This window comes from Pseudorca crassidens, chromosome 5 (genome assembly GCF_039906515.1).
Source record: "Pseudorca crassidens isolate mPseCra1 chromosome 5, mPseCra1.hap1, whole genome shotgun sequence".
Classification (NCBI taxonomy): domain Eukaryota; kingdom Metazoa; phylum Chordata; class Mammalia; order Artiodactyla; family Delphinidae; genus Pseudorca; species Pseudorca crassidens.
In genome coordinates this window covers 77,139,649-77,154,252 of record NC_090300.1, presented here as the reverse complement: position 1 = coordinate 77,154,252, position 14,604 = coordinate 77,139,649, and the positions used below count along the sequence as shown (strand labels likewise).

Genomic DNA, 14,604 nt, shown 5'->3' with positions numbered 1-14,604 from the left:
GGCTGGTTGTTTTAAGTAGTTAGGAAAGGGTAGAAAGGTATAGGAAGGAAAGTAAGATACTGAAAAAAATTAATTAGGAACCTGCTCCAGAAAACCACTTTAAGAAATGACATATGTTTCCAAAGAAATGCCACTAATCCAATACAACCTCTCCATTCAGTCTCCAGACTCTCTTTGGTTGTTACCAAAAGTAATTATGAAAATAAAATGAGAAGATGGGTTAAAACTCGATCTCTGCAACTCAGATTTAAATTAAACCTTTGAAACACGGAAAAGTGTCTATCGCCAAACCTCTCAGCTTTTCTAGACTTCAGTCACTTGAAGATTAGGGACAGTAACACCAATCTCAAAGATTTTTTTTCTTCTTACAAAAACGAAATAAAAATACCTCATAAGTTTAAGACATGTCCAATGGGAAACAGAACATATATTTAATATAAGTTTAATTCTTTCCCTTTGCTCTTTTTCCTTTATAATATCAATATAATTAATATTTTCTGAACCAAAAAATAAGGTCTGGAAGTTGGTATAGTATACCTGAGGAACAGAGATAAAACATTTTTGAGTTTAGTGTTTGTGAAGGGAGGTAGCTTTAATGTATAGTTGAGAGGTGTTCAAGGTGTGGGGACCACTTGGAACCCCAGAGTTGTCACAGAGATTATTTTACGCTGAAGATATCTGAGGTTCAACAAATGTAGAAAAAAGCCTTCTTAGAGCTTTTCTTATCTGACTAAAAGGAGCTACTTCTGGGAAATGAGGCTATTGTAAATCTCCTCTCTTGGGGAGCTTTATGGCCTTGAAGAAGATGGAAAGACCACTCATACTGTAGAGACAAACATTATCACAAACTTTCTCCTAAAAATGCACTTTTCTTTCCTTAAGAAACCTATTTATTTTTCCCACAGAAGGCTTTTATCTCCACTTCCTTTTCCATACTATGTTAGGTAGATAAGCCTTTAACTTTAATCATTTAATGAGCCAACTCCTTCTTTTGTTGGCTCTGTGTATGCAGGCAAAATAAAATATTTTCTTCTGTTAATCTGTCTTCTGTCAGTTTAATTCATAGGGCCCAGCTACTGAAACTAAAAGGGTAGAGGAAAAGTTTTTCCTCCTCTACAAAGGGCTAGAATGAATCTTAATCACTTAACAGCTATGTAACTGGCAAGTTACTTAACCTTTTTGTGCCTTATTTTACTCAACTGTAATGTAAAATGATGGTAAAAGTGCCCACTTTATAGGGCTTTATGGGAATTAAAAGAGCTAATAAATATGGTTAGATGCCCGGCACACATTTTTTTCTATTACAGTCTATCACCCAGCCCATAGAGTCTATAACTATAGACCAGGAACTATCTGTCCAAATTTTGTAACTTCTGGATATGGAGAAAAAACTAGAATTGTATTTCCAGTGCCCATGTTTGATTTCTGATTATAATTCCCCAGAATGCTTAGTAGTAAAGCTCTAAAAACAAACTGTTGCTTGTCTCTGGAGTTAGCAAAACTGGGGGAGCTAGGAGTTAAAGTCATTCTAAATGTATTGTGGAGATTATTTTTTCATACTTAGAGCCTATGTCATAAAAGTTCAAAGTATACAGGCTGGAAAACTCATAACAGTATTTCATGGGAGACCAACAGGCAAGCTATAGATCCTAAAAGATAAAAACTTACTCTTACCAAGAAGTTTTCCTCTTCACTCTTTGTCTGTTTGTATGTATGTATATATGTCAGATTATCAATGAAGCAGAGAATCCCAATGGATTCGTCATTAATAAAGTGAAGATACTAACTGCAAGGAGATGACTGATTATCAGAGTATCAGGCGACTCCTTTTGTACTTTGTAAAATAGCCCCCTCACTGAGAAAGAAAATCTGACTCTTATCTTCAATTTATATCCTTGGCCCTCACAGAAGTTACACACTGATGACGTGGAATATGTTTTTTAGAAAAAGTGCTGTACAACCAAAGTACATTTGTTAAAACTACATAGTTAGTTTTAAAACAAAACATAAAGCCATCAAGTCACTACCTAATAAACAAACATAAGGTAAGTAGCAATACAGCAAGGAGGACAGGTAAGTTTTTAAAGTACCCAAAAGATGCTTTTAAATTTTAACTCTCTTATCTTTGGTCTTCTGTTATTCTTTATAGAATGTCATTTCTTCTCTCTGCCCATCTAAAGACTACCCATTTTTCAGGTTTCCAGTTGAGCCCCAATTGTACTCTATGGCATTTTTTCCTCATACCAGGCAATATGATTTACCTCCTTTTGAGTTCTTAAGGCAGTGTTTGTTTTCTGTGCTCTATTGGTACTTACCTTGTGTTTATTAGGCAATGACACCATAGCTATGGTAAAAGATTATAGTATAAATCAATACTGCCAGACTAAACACTCATCAAAATATTCCCAGTGAAAAGTATCTAGATTTTGAAGGCAACAGACCTGGGACTGAAGCCTAGCTATTACTAGCTTTGTTATTTGACTCTATATCATCACCTGTATGTAGGGATATAGCTATGTGTTTCATAAGCCTCTAGAGCAAGGCTTAAATAAACAAAAAGCCAACAGGCACCTAAATAAACATACAATTATAAACTGTGTTAAGTTGTTTAAAGAAAAAAATTGTCACAGTGCTATGACAAATGGAATTATGAGAAGGAGCCAATCATATAAAGAATAGGGGGAAAGAATATTCTAAGAACAAACAGAATGAACAGAGAATTAGGAAAATACCTGGTGTAATCAAGGGTCTGAAAGAAGAAGTCCTGTGTGGTTAGACCTGAAGGAGCAAAGGAAGGAACAGAGGGCATGCAGTGAAGCCAAATGTACTGTGCTATGCTCGATCACACAGGGCCTTGCAGGCACTATTAAAGGCTTTGGATTTTATTCAGAGTATAATTGGAAGTGTTTTAAATAGAAAGTGATACAATCCAATCTTTGTATTTAAAAAGATCATTTTGGCTGATGAATGGATTGGAGAAAGTCAAGAAAGAAGTAAGAAGACTTGCTAGAGGCTATTAGAATAGGTAAGATATGATAGTGGGTTTGGTAAGGGTAGTGGCGGAGACATAGAGGTTGAGAAAAGGGGAGGGAAGTCAAGGATGACTCCTCGCCTTTTGGCTTAACCATCAATGGAAGTGCCATTTACTGAGGGAGTAAAAGAATTGTTTCAGTCATGGTCAGTTTTGAACATTAAAGAGATATACACCTGGAGAAGTCAAACAGGACAAAAAGTCAGGTGTTGAGATGTTTGGGAAAAAAGATATATACACAACACTAATTAATATAAGGGTCTAACCTTGAAACATAGAAGATGTCTGCTAAATAGCAGCTACCTGGATAATCAACATACAATGCAAGTTCTCCTTGATACAAAAGTAGCTCCATCAAGATGAGAATAGTTTAAAAGTTTTGAACACAACTAAAGAAAAAGTATCAATCAGAAAGATTCATACAGAAAAAAAGTACAGAAATCACAAAAAAAGAGCAAAAGAAAAAAAATAGAGTACAAGCACAGAAAAAGATAATCTGAAAGAGAGATTCCTAGGTCCACGCAATAACTATCCTAGGAAAAGGGTAGCCCACCCTTGACAACCATCAGTGGCAAGTATACCTACTGCATACAGGGGTACATTAGGCTTAGTTAAGAGTCACTAAACATAAGAGTGGTAAAATTAACAATCCTTGTTCAGATCTATGCTCACCAAGCATTAGAGCAGTTCTTCCTTTTATCAATCAATTTTTACCTCCTTATTAATAACTTAATATTTTTATGGGGTTCCAGAAGTTTCTTTTTTTTTCTAATTTAACTATTTTATATTGGAATATAGACAATTAACAATGTTGTGATAGTTTCAGGTGCATAGCAAAGGGACTCAGACATACATATACATGTATCCATTCTCCCGCAAACTCCCCTCCCATCCAGGCTGCCACATAACATTGAGCAGAGTTCCCTGTGCTGTACAGTAGGGTCCTTGTTGGTTGTCCATTTTAAATATAGCAGTGTGTACATGTTGATCCCAAACTCCCTAACTATCCCTTCCTCTACTTCTTTCCCCCAGGTAACCATAAGTTCATTCTCTAAGTCTGTGAAATCTGTTTCTGTTTTGTAAATAAGTTCATTTGTATCATTTCTTTTAGATTCCACATATAAGGGATATTATACGATATTTCTCTTTCTCTGTCTGACTTACTTCACTCAGTATGACAATCTCTAGATCCATCCACGTTGCTCCAAATGGCACTATTTCATTCTTTTTAATAGCTGAGTAATATTCCATTGTATATATGTACCACATATACATATGTATATGTACCACATCTTCTTTAGCCTCTGTTGATGGACATTTAGGTTGCTTCCATGTCTTAGCTACTGTAAACAGTGCTGCAGTGAACACTGGGGTGCATGTACCCTTTCGGACCATGTTTTTCTCTGGATATATGCCCAGGAGTGGGACTGTAGGGTCATATGGTAGCTCTATTTTTACTTTTCTAAGGAACCTCTATATCGTTCTCCATATAGCTATACCAATTTACATTCCCACCAACAGTGTAGGAGGGTTCCCAACTCTCCATACCCTCTCCAGCATTTACTGTTTGTGGATTTTTTGTTGATAGCCATTTTGACTGCCATGAGGTGATATCTCATTGTAGTTTTGATTTGCATTTCTCTAATAATTAGTGATGTTGAACATCTTTTCCTGTGCTTCTTGGCCATTTGTATGTCTCTGGAGAAATGTCTATTTAGGTCTTCTGCCCATTTTTTTATTGGGCTGTTTGTTTTGATGATATTAAGCCTCATGAGCTATTTGTAAATTTTGGAGACTAATCCCTTGTTGGTCACATCATTTGCAAATATTTTCTCCAAATCTGTGGGTTGTCTTTCCATTTTGTTTATGGCTTCCTTTGCTGTGCAAAGAATTTTGAGTTTAATCAGGTCCCATTTGTTTATTTTCGTTTTTATTTCCATTATTCTGGGAGATGGCTCAAAAAAGATATTGCTGCGATTTATGTCAGAGCATGTTCTGCCTATGTTTTCCTCTGGAGTTTTATAGGGTCCAGTCTCACGTTTAGGTCTTTAATCCATTTTGAGCTTATTTTTGTGTATGGTGTTAAAGAATGACCTAATTTCATTTTTTTACACGTATCTGTTCAGTTTTCCCAGCACCATTTGTTGAAGAGACTGTCTTTCCACCATTGTGTAGTCTTGCCTCCTCTGTTGTAGGTTAATTAACCATAGATGCATGGGTTTATTTCTGGGCTTTCTATCCTATTCCACTGATCTATATTTCTATTTGTGTATCAGTAGCATACTGTTTTGATGCCTGTAGTTTTGTAGTACAGTCTGAAGTCAAGGAGTCTGATTCCTCCAGCTCCATTTTTCTTTCTCAAGATTGCTTTGGCTATTCAGGGTCTTTTGTGTCTCCATACAAATTTTAAGATTTTTTACTCTAGTTCTGTGAAAAATGCCATTGGTAATTTGATAGGGATTGCACTGAACCTGTAGATTGCCTTGGGTAGAGTAGCCATTTTGACAGTGTTGATTCTTCCAATCCATGCCATCTGTTTGAGTATTCTTTTATTTCTTTCATCAGTGTCTTATAGTTTTCGGAGTACAGGTCTTTTGTCTCCTTAGGTAGGTTTATTCCTAGGTATTTTATTCTTTTTGACGTGATGGTAAATGGAATTGTTTCTTGAATTTCTCTTTCTGATCTTCCATTGTTAGTGTATAGAAATGCAACAGATTTCTGTATTAATTTTGTAACCTACAACTTCACCAAATTCATTGATGAGCTCTAGTAGTCTTCTGGTAGCATCTGTAGGATCTTCTACATAAAGTATCATGTCATCTGCAAACAGTGACAGTTTTACTTCTTCTCCAGTTTGGATTCTTTTTATTTCTTTTTCTTCTCTGATTGCCATAGGTAGGACTTCCAAGACTACGTTGAATAAAAGTGGCAAGAGTGGACATCCTTGTCTTGTTCCTGATCTTAAAGGAAATGTTTTCAGCTTTTCACCATTGAGTATGATATTAGCTGTAGGTTTGTCGTATATGGCTTTTATTATGTTGACGTATGTTCACTCTATGCCCACTTTCTGGAGAGTTCTTTTTTTTTTTTTTATCATAAACGGGTGCTGAATTTTGTCAAAAGCTTTTTCTCCATCTACTGAGATGATCATATGGTTTTTATTCTTCAATTTGTTGATGTGGTATATCACAATGATTGATATGCAGATAACTGAAAAATCCTTGCATCCCTGGGATAAATCCCACTTGATCATGGTGTATAATCCTTTTCATGTATTGTTGGATTCAGTTTGCTAATGTTCTGTTGAGGACTTCTGCATCTATGTTCATCAGCCTTTAATTTTCTTTTGTGGTATCTTTGTCTGGTTTTGGTATCAGGGTGATGGTGGCCTCATAGAATGAGTTTGGGAGTGTTCCTTCCTCTGCAATTTTGTGAAACAGTTTCAGAAGGATAGGTGTTAGCTCTTATCTAAGTGTTGATAGAATTTGTCTGTGAGGCCACCAGGTCCTGGACTTTTGTTTGTTGGGAGTTTTAAAATCACAGTTTCAATTTCAGTGCTTGTGATTGGTCTGTTCATATTTTCTGTTTCTTCCTGGTTCAGTCTTGGAAGACTGTACCTTTCTAGGAATTTGTCTATTTCTTCCAGGTTGTCCATTTATTGGCATATAGTTGCCTGCAGTAGTCTCTTATGATGCTTTGTAGTCCTGTGGTGTCAGTTGTAACTTCTCCTTTTTCATTTCTAATTTTATTGATTTGCGTCCTCTCCCTTTTTTTCTTGATGAGTCTGGCTAAAGATTTATCAATTTTGTTTATCTTTTCAAAGAACCAGCTTTTAGTTTCATTGATCATTGCTATTGTTTTGTCTCTATTTCATTTATTTCTGTTCCGATCTTTATGATTTCTTTCCTTCTACTAACTTTAGGGTTTTGTTTGTTCTTCTTTCTCTAGTTCCTTCAGATGTAAGGTTAGGTTGTTTACTTGAGATTTTTCTTCTTTCCTGAGGTAAGATTGTATTGCTATAAACTTCCATCTTAGAACTGCTTTTGCTGCATCCCACAGGTTTTTTATCATTGTGCTTTCATTTTCATTTGTTTCTAGGTATTTTTTTCTTTCTTGATTTCTTCAGCAATCCACTGGTGGTTTAGTAGCATATTGCTTAACCTCCACGTGTTTGTGTTTTTTATAGTTTTTTTTTGTAGTTTATTTCTAATCTCATAGCATTGTGATTGGAAAAGATGTTTGATAAGATTTCAATTTTCTTAAATTTACTGAGGCTCGCCTTGTGTCCTAGCATGTGGGCAATCCTGGAGAATGTTCTGTGTGCACTTAAGAGGAATGTGTATTCTGGTTCTTTTGTATGGAATGCTCTACAGATATCAATTAAGTCCATCTGGTCTCATGTGTCATTTAAGGCCTGTGTTTCCTTATTTATTTTCTGTCTGGATATGTCCACTGATGAAAGTGGGGTGTTAAAGTCCCCCACTATTATTGTGTTACTGTCAATTTTTCCCTTTATGGCTGTTAGTATTTGCCTTATATAACGAGGTGAACCCATGTTGGGTGTATACATATTTACAATTGTTATATCTTCTTCTTGGATTGATGCCTTGATTGTTATGTAGTGTCCTTGTCTCTTATAACAGTCTTTCAAGTCTATTATGTCTGACGTGAGTATTGCTACTCCAGCTTTCTTTTGATTTACAGTTGCATGGAGTACCTTCTTCCATCCCCTCACTTTCAGTCTGTATGTGTCCCTAGGTCTGAGGTAGGTCTCTCGCAGACTGTGTATATATGGGTCTTGTTTTTGTATCCACTCAGCCAGTCTATGTCTTTTGGTTGGCGCATTTAATACATTTACATTTAAGGTAATTAGCGATATGTGTATTTCTACTGCCATTTTCTTAATTGTTTTGGGTTTGTTTTTGTGGGTCTTTTTTCTTCCCTTCCTCTTTTGTTCTCTTCTCTTGTGGTTTGGTGTCCATCTTTAGTGCTGTGTTTGAGTTGCTTTTTCTTTTTTTGTGTGTGTATCTATTGTAGTTTTGGGGCTTGCTGTTCCCATGAGGTTTTGATATAACAGTCTATATGTACAAGGCTTTTTTTTTTTTTTTTTTTTTTTTTAAAGTTGCTAGTCTCCTTCCTGCCTAGAGGAGTTCCTTTAGCATTTGTTGCAAAGTGGTCTGGTGGTGCTGAATTCTCTTAGCTTTGGCTTGTCTGTAAGGCTTTTGATTTCTCTGTCAAATATGAATGAGAACTGGGTACAGTATTCTTGGTTGTAGAGTATTCTTGGTTGTAGGTTGTAGGTTCTTCCCTTTCATCACTTTAAATATATCATGCCACTCCCTTCTGGCTTGCGGAGTTTCTGCTGAGAAATCAGCTGATAACTTAATGGGAGTTCCCTTGTATGTTGTCATTTTTCCCCTGTTGCTTTCAAATAATTTTTCTTTGTCTTTACTTTTTGTCAATTTGATTACTACATGTCTCGGTGTGTTTCTCCTTGGGTTTATCCTGCCTAGGACTCTCTGTGCTTCCTAGACTTGGTTGACTGTTTCCTTTCCCATGTTAGGGAAGTTTTCAGCTATTATTTCTTCAAATATTTTCTCAGGTCCTTTCTCTCTCTTTTCTCTTTCTGGGACCCCTATAATGCGAATGTTGGTGTGTTCAATGTTGTCCTTAGGCTGTCTTCATTTTTTTTCATTCTTTTTTCCTTATTCTGTTCTGCAGCAGTGATTTCCACAATTCTGTCTTCCCGGTCACTTATCAGTTTTTCTGCCTCAGTTATTCTGCTATTGATTCCTTCTAGTGTATTTTTCATTTCAGTTATTGTATCGTTCATTTTTTTGTTTGTTCTTTAGTTCTTCTAGGTCTTTGTTAAACATTTCTTTCATCTTCTTAATCTTTGCCTCCATTCTGGATCATCTTCACTATCATTATTCTGAATTCTTTTTCTGGAAGGTTGCCTATCTCCACTTCATTTAGTTGTTTTTCTGGGATTTTATCTTGTTCCTTCACCTGCGACATAATCCTCTGCCTTTTCATTTTGTTTAACTTTCTAGGATTGTGGTTTTCATTCTGCAGGCTGCAGGATTATAGTTCTTCTTGCTTCTGCTGTCTGCCCTCTGGTGGATGAGGCTAAGAGGCCTGTGCAAGCTTCCTGATGGGAGGGACTGGTGGTGGGTAGAAATGGGTCTTGCTCTGGTGGGCAAAGCCTTGCTCAGCAAAATTTTAATCCACTTGTCTGCTGACGGGTGGGGCTGTATTCCCTCCCTGTTGGTTGTTTGGCCTGAGGCAACCCAGCACTGGAGCCTACAGGCTGTTTGGTGGGGCTAATGGTGGCCTGAGGGAGGGCTCACGTCAATGAGTACTTACCAGAACTACTGCTGCCAGTGCCCTTGTTCCCCTTGGTGAGCCACAGTCGCCCCCTGCCCCTGCAGAAGACCCTCCAACATTAGCAGGTAGGTTTGGTTCAGTCTCCTATGGGGTCACTGCTCCTTTCCCTTGGGTCCTGGTGTGCACAAGATTTTGTGTGTGCTCTCCAAGAGTGGAGTCTCTGTTTTGCCCAGTCCCGTGGAAGTCCTGCACTCAAATCCTGCTGCCTGTCAAAGCCAGAATCCCTGGAGATTGCTAGTCCTGTTGCTGGACCCCCAGGCTGGGACGCTGATGTGGGGCTCAGAACCTTCATTCCAGTGGGAGAACTTCTGTGGTTTAATTGTTCTCCAGTTTGTGCTTGCCCCACCTGGCAGGTATGAGATTTGATTTTATCATGATTGTGCTCCCCCTTCCCATCTCACTGAGGCTTCTCCTTTGTCTTTGGATGTGGGATATCTTTTTTGGTGGGTTCCAGTGTCTTCCCGTGAATGGTTGTTCAGCAGTTGTGATTTCAGTGCTCTTGCGAGAGGAGGTGAGCACACGTCCTTCTACTCCGCCATCTTGAACCAATACTCCAGAAGATTCTTTCTTGATAAAAATTAACCAGAATATGTCTGAATTTTGACCATTCTGAGTTAATTTTTTATCATGCTGTGTCTTTTCAATGTAAAGTTACTTCTTTTTAATCTAGTAAAGTTTTCTTGAATGAATTATAATTGCAAGCATTTATTCTTTTCTTTTAAAAAAATTTACTTTTTCCAGAAAGTCTAATTAAGTATATCCTGTGTGTGTGTGTGTGTATATATATATGAAAGTATATATATATATATATATATAATATATATATATTATATATATATATAATATATATATATAATTGCTTGTCTTTTCTCTCTAACCTTTAAAAATTCTCTTCGTTTCTATTTCATTTTGTTTACTTTTCCTATTGTATCCTTTATGTCCCCTATTGATTGTTCTGCAGTGTCTCTTTGACTTTGTGTTCCAATTTAAGAAATTGGTTTGCTTTCTTCTTCTTTCCTGGGTTCTGCTAGCTCAAAATTAAACTCTTCTGGTTGTTAAGCCATCTCTTCCTACAGTTCTTTACATATCTACTGGTCTTCTTTCAAAGAAGTGAATGCATAAATTGTTTAAGAACATTAAAATCAAAGTTTCATCTGATACGTGCCAATTTTTTTTGTGTGTGTGTAAATGCATGTTTGTGACAACTTTTATCTCTTGCTAAGCTTTGCTTTTTGTTTCCATGTCTCCTTATTAATATCTTTGTATGAATGCCAGGCTAGCTCCTTTTAAATTGCTTATTACTGAATGAGTTGGCTGGACCAGAAAGTTTGGGGTGCAGGGTGGGGATGGAAGCACAGGTTATTTTTACAGCCTTTAAAACCAAAAGACTGCCTTGATAGCATCAGATAATCTGACAGACTGTTTTAACCAAGTACTTCCTTTAAACAAAACCACATCAAGGATGGCTTCCGCTCTAGTTTGCTCACTCACAATTTTATGTGGCCTGCCATAAACAAGGGATAATGTTTTTATACTTCAAAAACAAGCCCCCCACCTTTAGGAAGTACAATTTTCTGTCATATTCTATGTTCTGCTACCACTGAGCATTCTCAACATTCCATGCTTTTACTCTTCCCTTCTTTACATGTAGCTTTTGCCAGATCTTAACCTGCTTAAGCAGCCTTTGCCTGTATTTTGTTGTCTAGGTATTACACCTGTCTTCTTAGTTTTGCTTAATGTGAAGTGAAGCTTTATGGGTAGAAATATGTGTTTATTTTCCTTGTTGCTTTTGTGTGTTTTCTGGGGAGGTCAAGGAGCAGATATTGACTTACCCTTAATCATACCTAAATAGTCTATATTTCTCATAAACATATAAATAAGAGGCTTTCTATAATACTAAGCAAGCACTGATTATACTTTGTTTCTGTATAATATGCCTATTGGGCAAGAATGTGTTGGCCAGAAGATAAAAGCATGTGTAGTCCCACTGGTAGTTTTGTTTCTCACAAAAATTAATGAATTAGCATTCTGACTTCATATATTAATCCCTATTTGCTTATTAATGTGATTTATTTGGAACTTACCCCTTACATAAATGAATTTATTCTTGTTCAGTTACTGAACCTAGAATGCTGAGGTTTATAAGAAATATTATGAAATAGCAAGCAATGCCCAACATACTACTTTGATCAGGTAAAACACATATTAGGTTTTGTTACAGAAATAAATTCCACTCCAAGAAAAGAATAATACATGTAACAGCTGCTAAATCATAGAATGATTCACCTGGCTCCTTTACTCACATCATTCTTTCCTTCTTCACCTTGTTTATGAACATTAAATAGTGTGTTATGTATTCTTTTGGGTGTTTAAGCTTTTTAAATTCCACCTAGGTTTTACTGAAGTGGTTATGTTGATGTAAACTAGAATTTTATGTATGTTTAATATGACCTCAAACTTTCCATTATCACCTTCTCCCAGTAGGAACTCGGTAAGGTCAAGTCCATGATACCTCACTATTTAGAAAAATATCATATCTCAAACTTACATTCTTTCTCTTTAAGTAACAATAAAGGCTATTAGAAACATATCTTAAACCCTGTTATTAATAAATATAACCTAATTCAAAGGTCAAAAAATACTGAAATAACCTAATTTTCTTTGGCAAAATTACTATCTTTGCTTTTCAACCACTGAGTTAGTCAAAGGTATACTTAAAGGTATGTGTTTGGTGAGATGACACATTTAAAAAGATAAACTCCTGAAAATTAATCCAAATAATAGAGAAATATTCAAAGAGTTGGCAGATACAAGTTCCTACATTCTATTAAAAACTCTTTGATCTGGAGAGTGAATTAAGTTCAAACTAAACAAATAACAGATTAATAAATCAGACAAAAATATAAAAAGAAAGTTAAGCTTGGGAAGTTAAACATTATTAAGAGGAAGACTTCTAAAAACTGAAATAAAAAATAAATACAGACAACAAGAATTTATTACCTTCAGGTCGATATTGTGCAACAATTGTGACAGCTTGGCCAGCATTTTTTAAAGCAGCTGCTGCCTGCTCATGGCTGGCAGTTCTGAGGTCAACACTGTTTACCTGTAAATCAAACCACATATTAAATTCGAAAGAAAATCATCACACTGATTAGAAATCACAATAGCCTATTCTTTGAGTAGGCATAGATTAAAAAAAATTACTTGCAATTACTTTATCACTAAAATATTTTCTTGTTCTGATTTACTAAAAATGTTATACCGTAGAACAAAAATATATTGTATAGTCAATCAAAACAATTTTATTCACTTAAAATATTCATTTTTTCACTTTGTCAAGTGAACAAATGCAAAACACTTTCCCCTGAGTGTTCCAGAAGGTTGTCTACCAATCTCTTGAGAAATGTACCTTAATTTGACAACTTGAAAAATCAGCAAGTGTCAACATTTTGTACATTTCATTTCACCAGTAACTCAGGCAATGAGAGGGAAATTCATTTTGTTTACAGCATACTTTCAACTCCTGCCACATTTTCACTATTACTCATCTCAGTTTCAATTCTCTTCCTTCCTTTCCCAAACTAAAGCTTCCATTCTTTTGGAGTAACAGGAAAGCAATTACTTTAAGTATTAAAATAGCTCAGATTTCACGGACTGACATTTAAACACAGTAAATGTTATTAAATGAGCAAGAAGACTTTTTTTTAAAACAGGGACCTTCCTTGGGTAAAATAATTAATGAGGTGATCAATCCCACTCTAGAAGAATAGGCAACTTCATTCTTATTTCTGAAAGGCTGCCAGCACCTAGTACGCTGCAAGGTACACTATCTTTAGAGACTGAACCTTTTCCACTACAAGAAAAACTTAATAGGACATTAATGTGAGCATTAAACTTAAATGTAATTAACTTTAAATATTTAAGTTGGCTTTTTTCCCTAAGAACCATGAATGAATAAAATACAGCAATGGGGGCTTCCCTGGTAGCACAGTGGTTGAGAGTCCGCCTGCCGATGCAGGGGACACGGGTTTGTGCCCCGGTCTGGGAAGATCCCACATGCCGTGGAGCGGCTGGGCCCGTGAGCCATGGCCACTGAGCCTGTGCTCCACAACGGAAGGGGCCACAGCAGTGAGAGGCCTGCATACCGCGCAAAAAAAAAAAAAAAAAAAAAAAAAATACAGCAATGTTTGGGACCTTTACTGAATATTTTTGGAAAGAAGAACTGTCACACAATTTTAGTATGACAGCCTGCTTCATTGATGTCTAATCTAAGACCTGTTAAAAATTACATACCAATTTTGGAAAATTTGACTATAGCCCAGAAATTCCTGGGACCATAAAATTTACATAAAAGAACATTTTTAATGTTTAATGTAAAACATTTAAAGGCCTGATGTTTTACATTATCTATAAAGGATATTACTATGTAACTAAGTTAAAATGTACAGACACCTCTTAAATGAAAATCAAGATCCAAAAACCTTAATCTAAACAGGTGTAACATAATGTGGTTTTATTAGAGAATATCTCTAGCTTAATATCTTATTAGAGAATAACTGAACACAATGTATAAATAGTTCTATATTGAACATAAAGAAAATCCTAATTTCTAGCAGAAAAAATTAGAGAATATAAAAGGTAGACAAACTTTCATAGATTATTTTAGAAAAGATCACAATTTTTAATGAATTATTCCTAAGCACTGGATCCCTTTACTACAGAAAAGATCTGAAAACAACCTACATAGATTCAAAGGAGAATAATTTGTTAACAAGACTACAAATTAAAAATGTTCCTAAATAACGCCAAACATTTTAATGGAATACATTATCAAGGATATTTTAGAAGAAATCCTGGTACTGAGAAACATATCATGTAAACAGACTTAGGGTCACTTTTTTATGGAGATACAATTTATATAAAATCCAAACTTTTAAAGTGTACAATTTGTGTTTTTCAGTACATTCACAAGCATGTGCAACCATCACCATGCTTTAATTCCAAAACATTTTCATCAGCCCCCACCCCCCAAAAACCCACTACCCATTAGCATTCATTCCCCCCTTCCCTCTCCCCTTAGACCCTGGCAACCACTATTCTTCTTTCTAACTCTTAAGGATTTGTCTGTTCTGTACATTTTATATAAAAGGAATATTACAATATGTGGCTATTTGTGTTTGCCTTCT

At 35.9% G+C, this 14,604-nt stretch overlaps 1 protein-coding gene across 25 annotated transcripts in view; it reads right to left on the bottom strand.

The window, feature by feature from the left end:
* Positions 1 to 14,604, bottom strand: part of DLG1 (discs large MAGUK scaffold protein 1) — a 285,790-nt gene that overhangs the window by 69,035 nt on the left and 202,151 nt on the right. For all 25 annotated transcript variants that reach the window (XM_067738490.1, XM_067738497.1, XM_067738501.1 and 22 more), the window contains one exon: positions 12,419 to 12,521. In XM_067738490.1, coding sequence (XP_067594591.1) covers positions 12,419 to 12,521 — 103 coding nt within the window. The remainder of the gene's footprint in view (positions 1 to 12,418; positions 12,522 to 14,604) is intronic.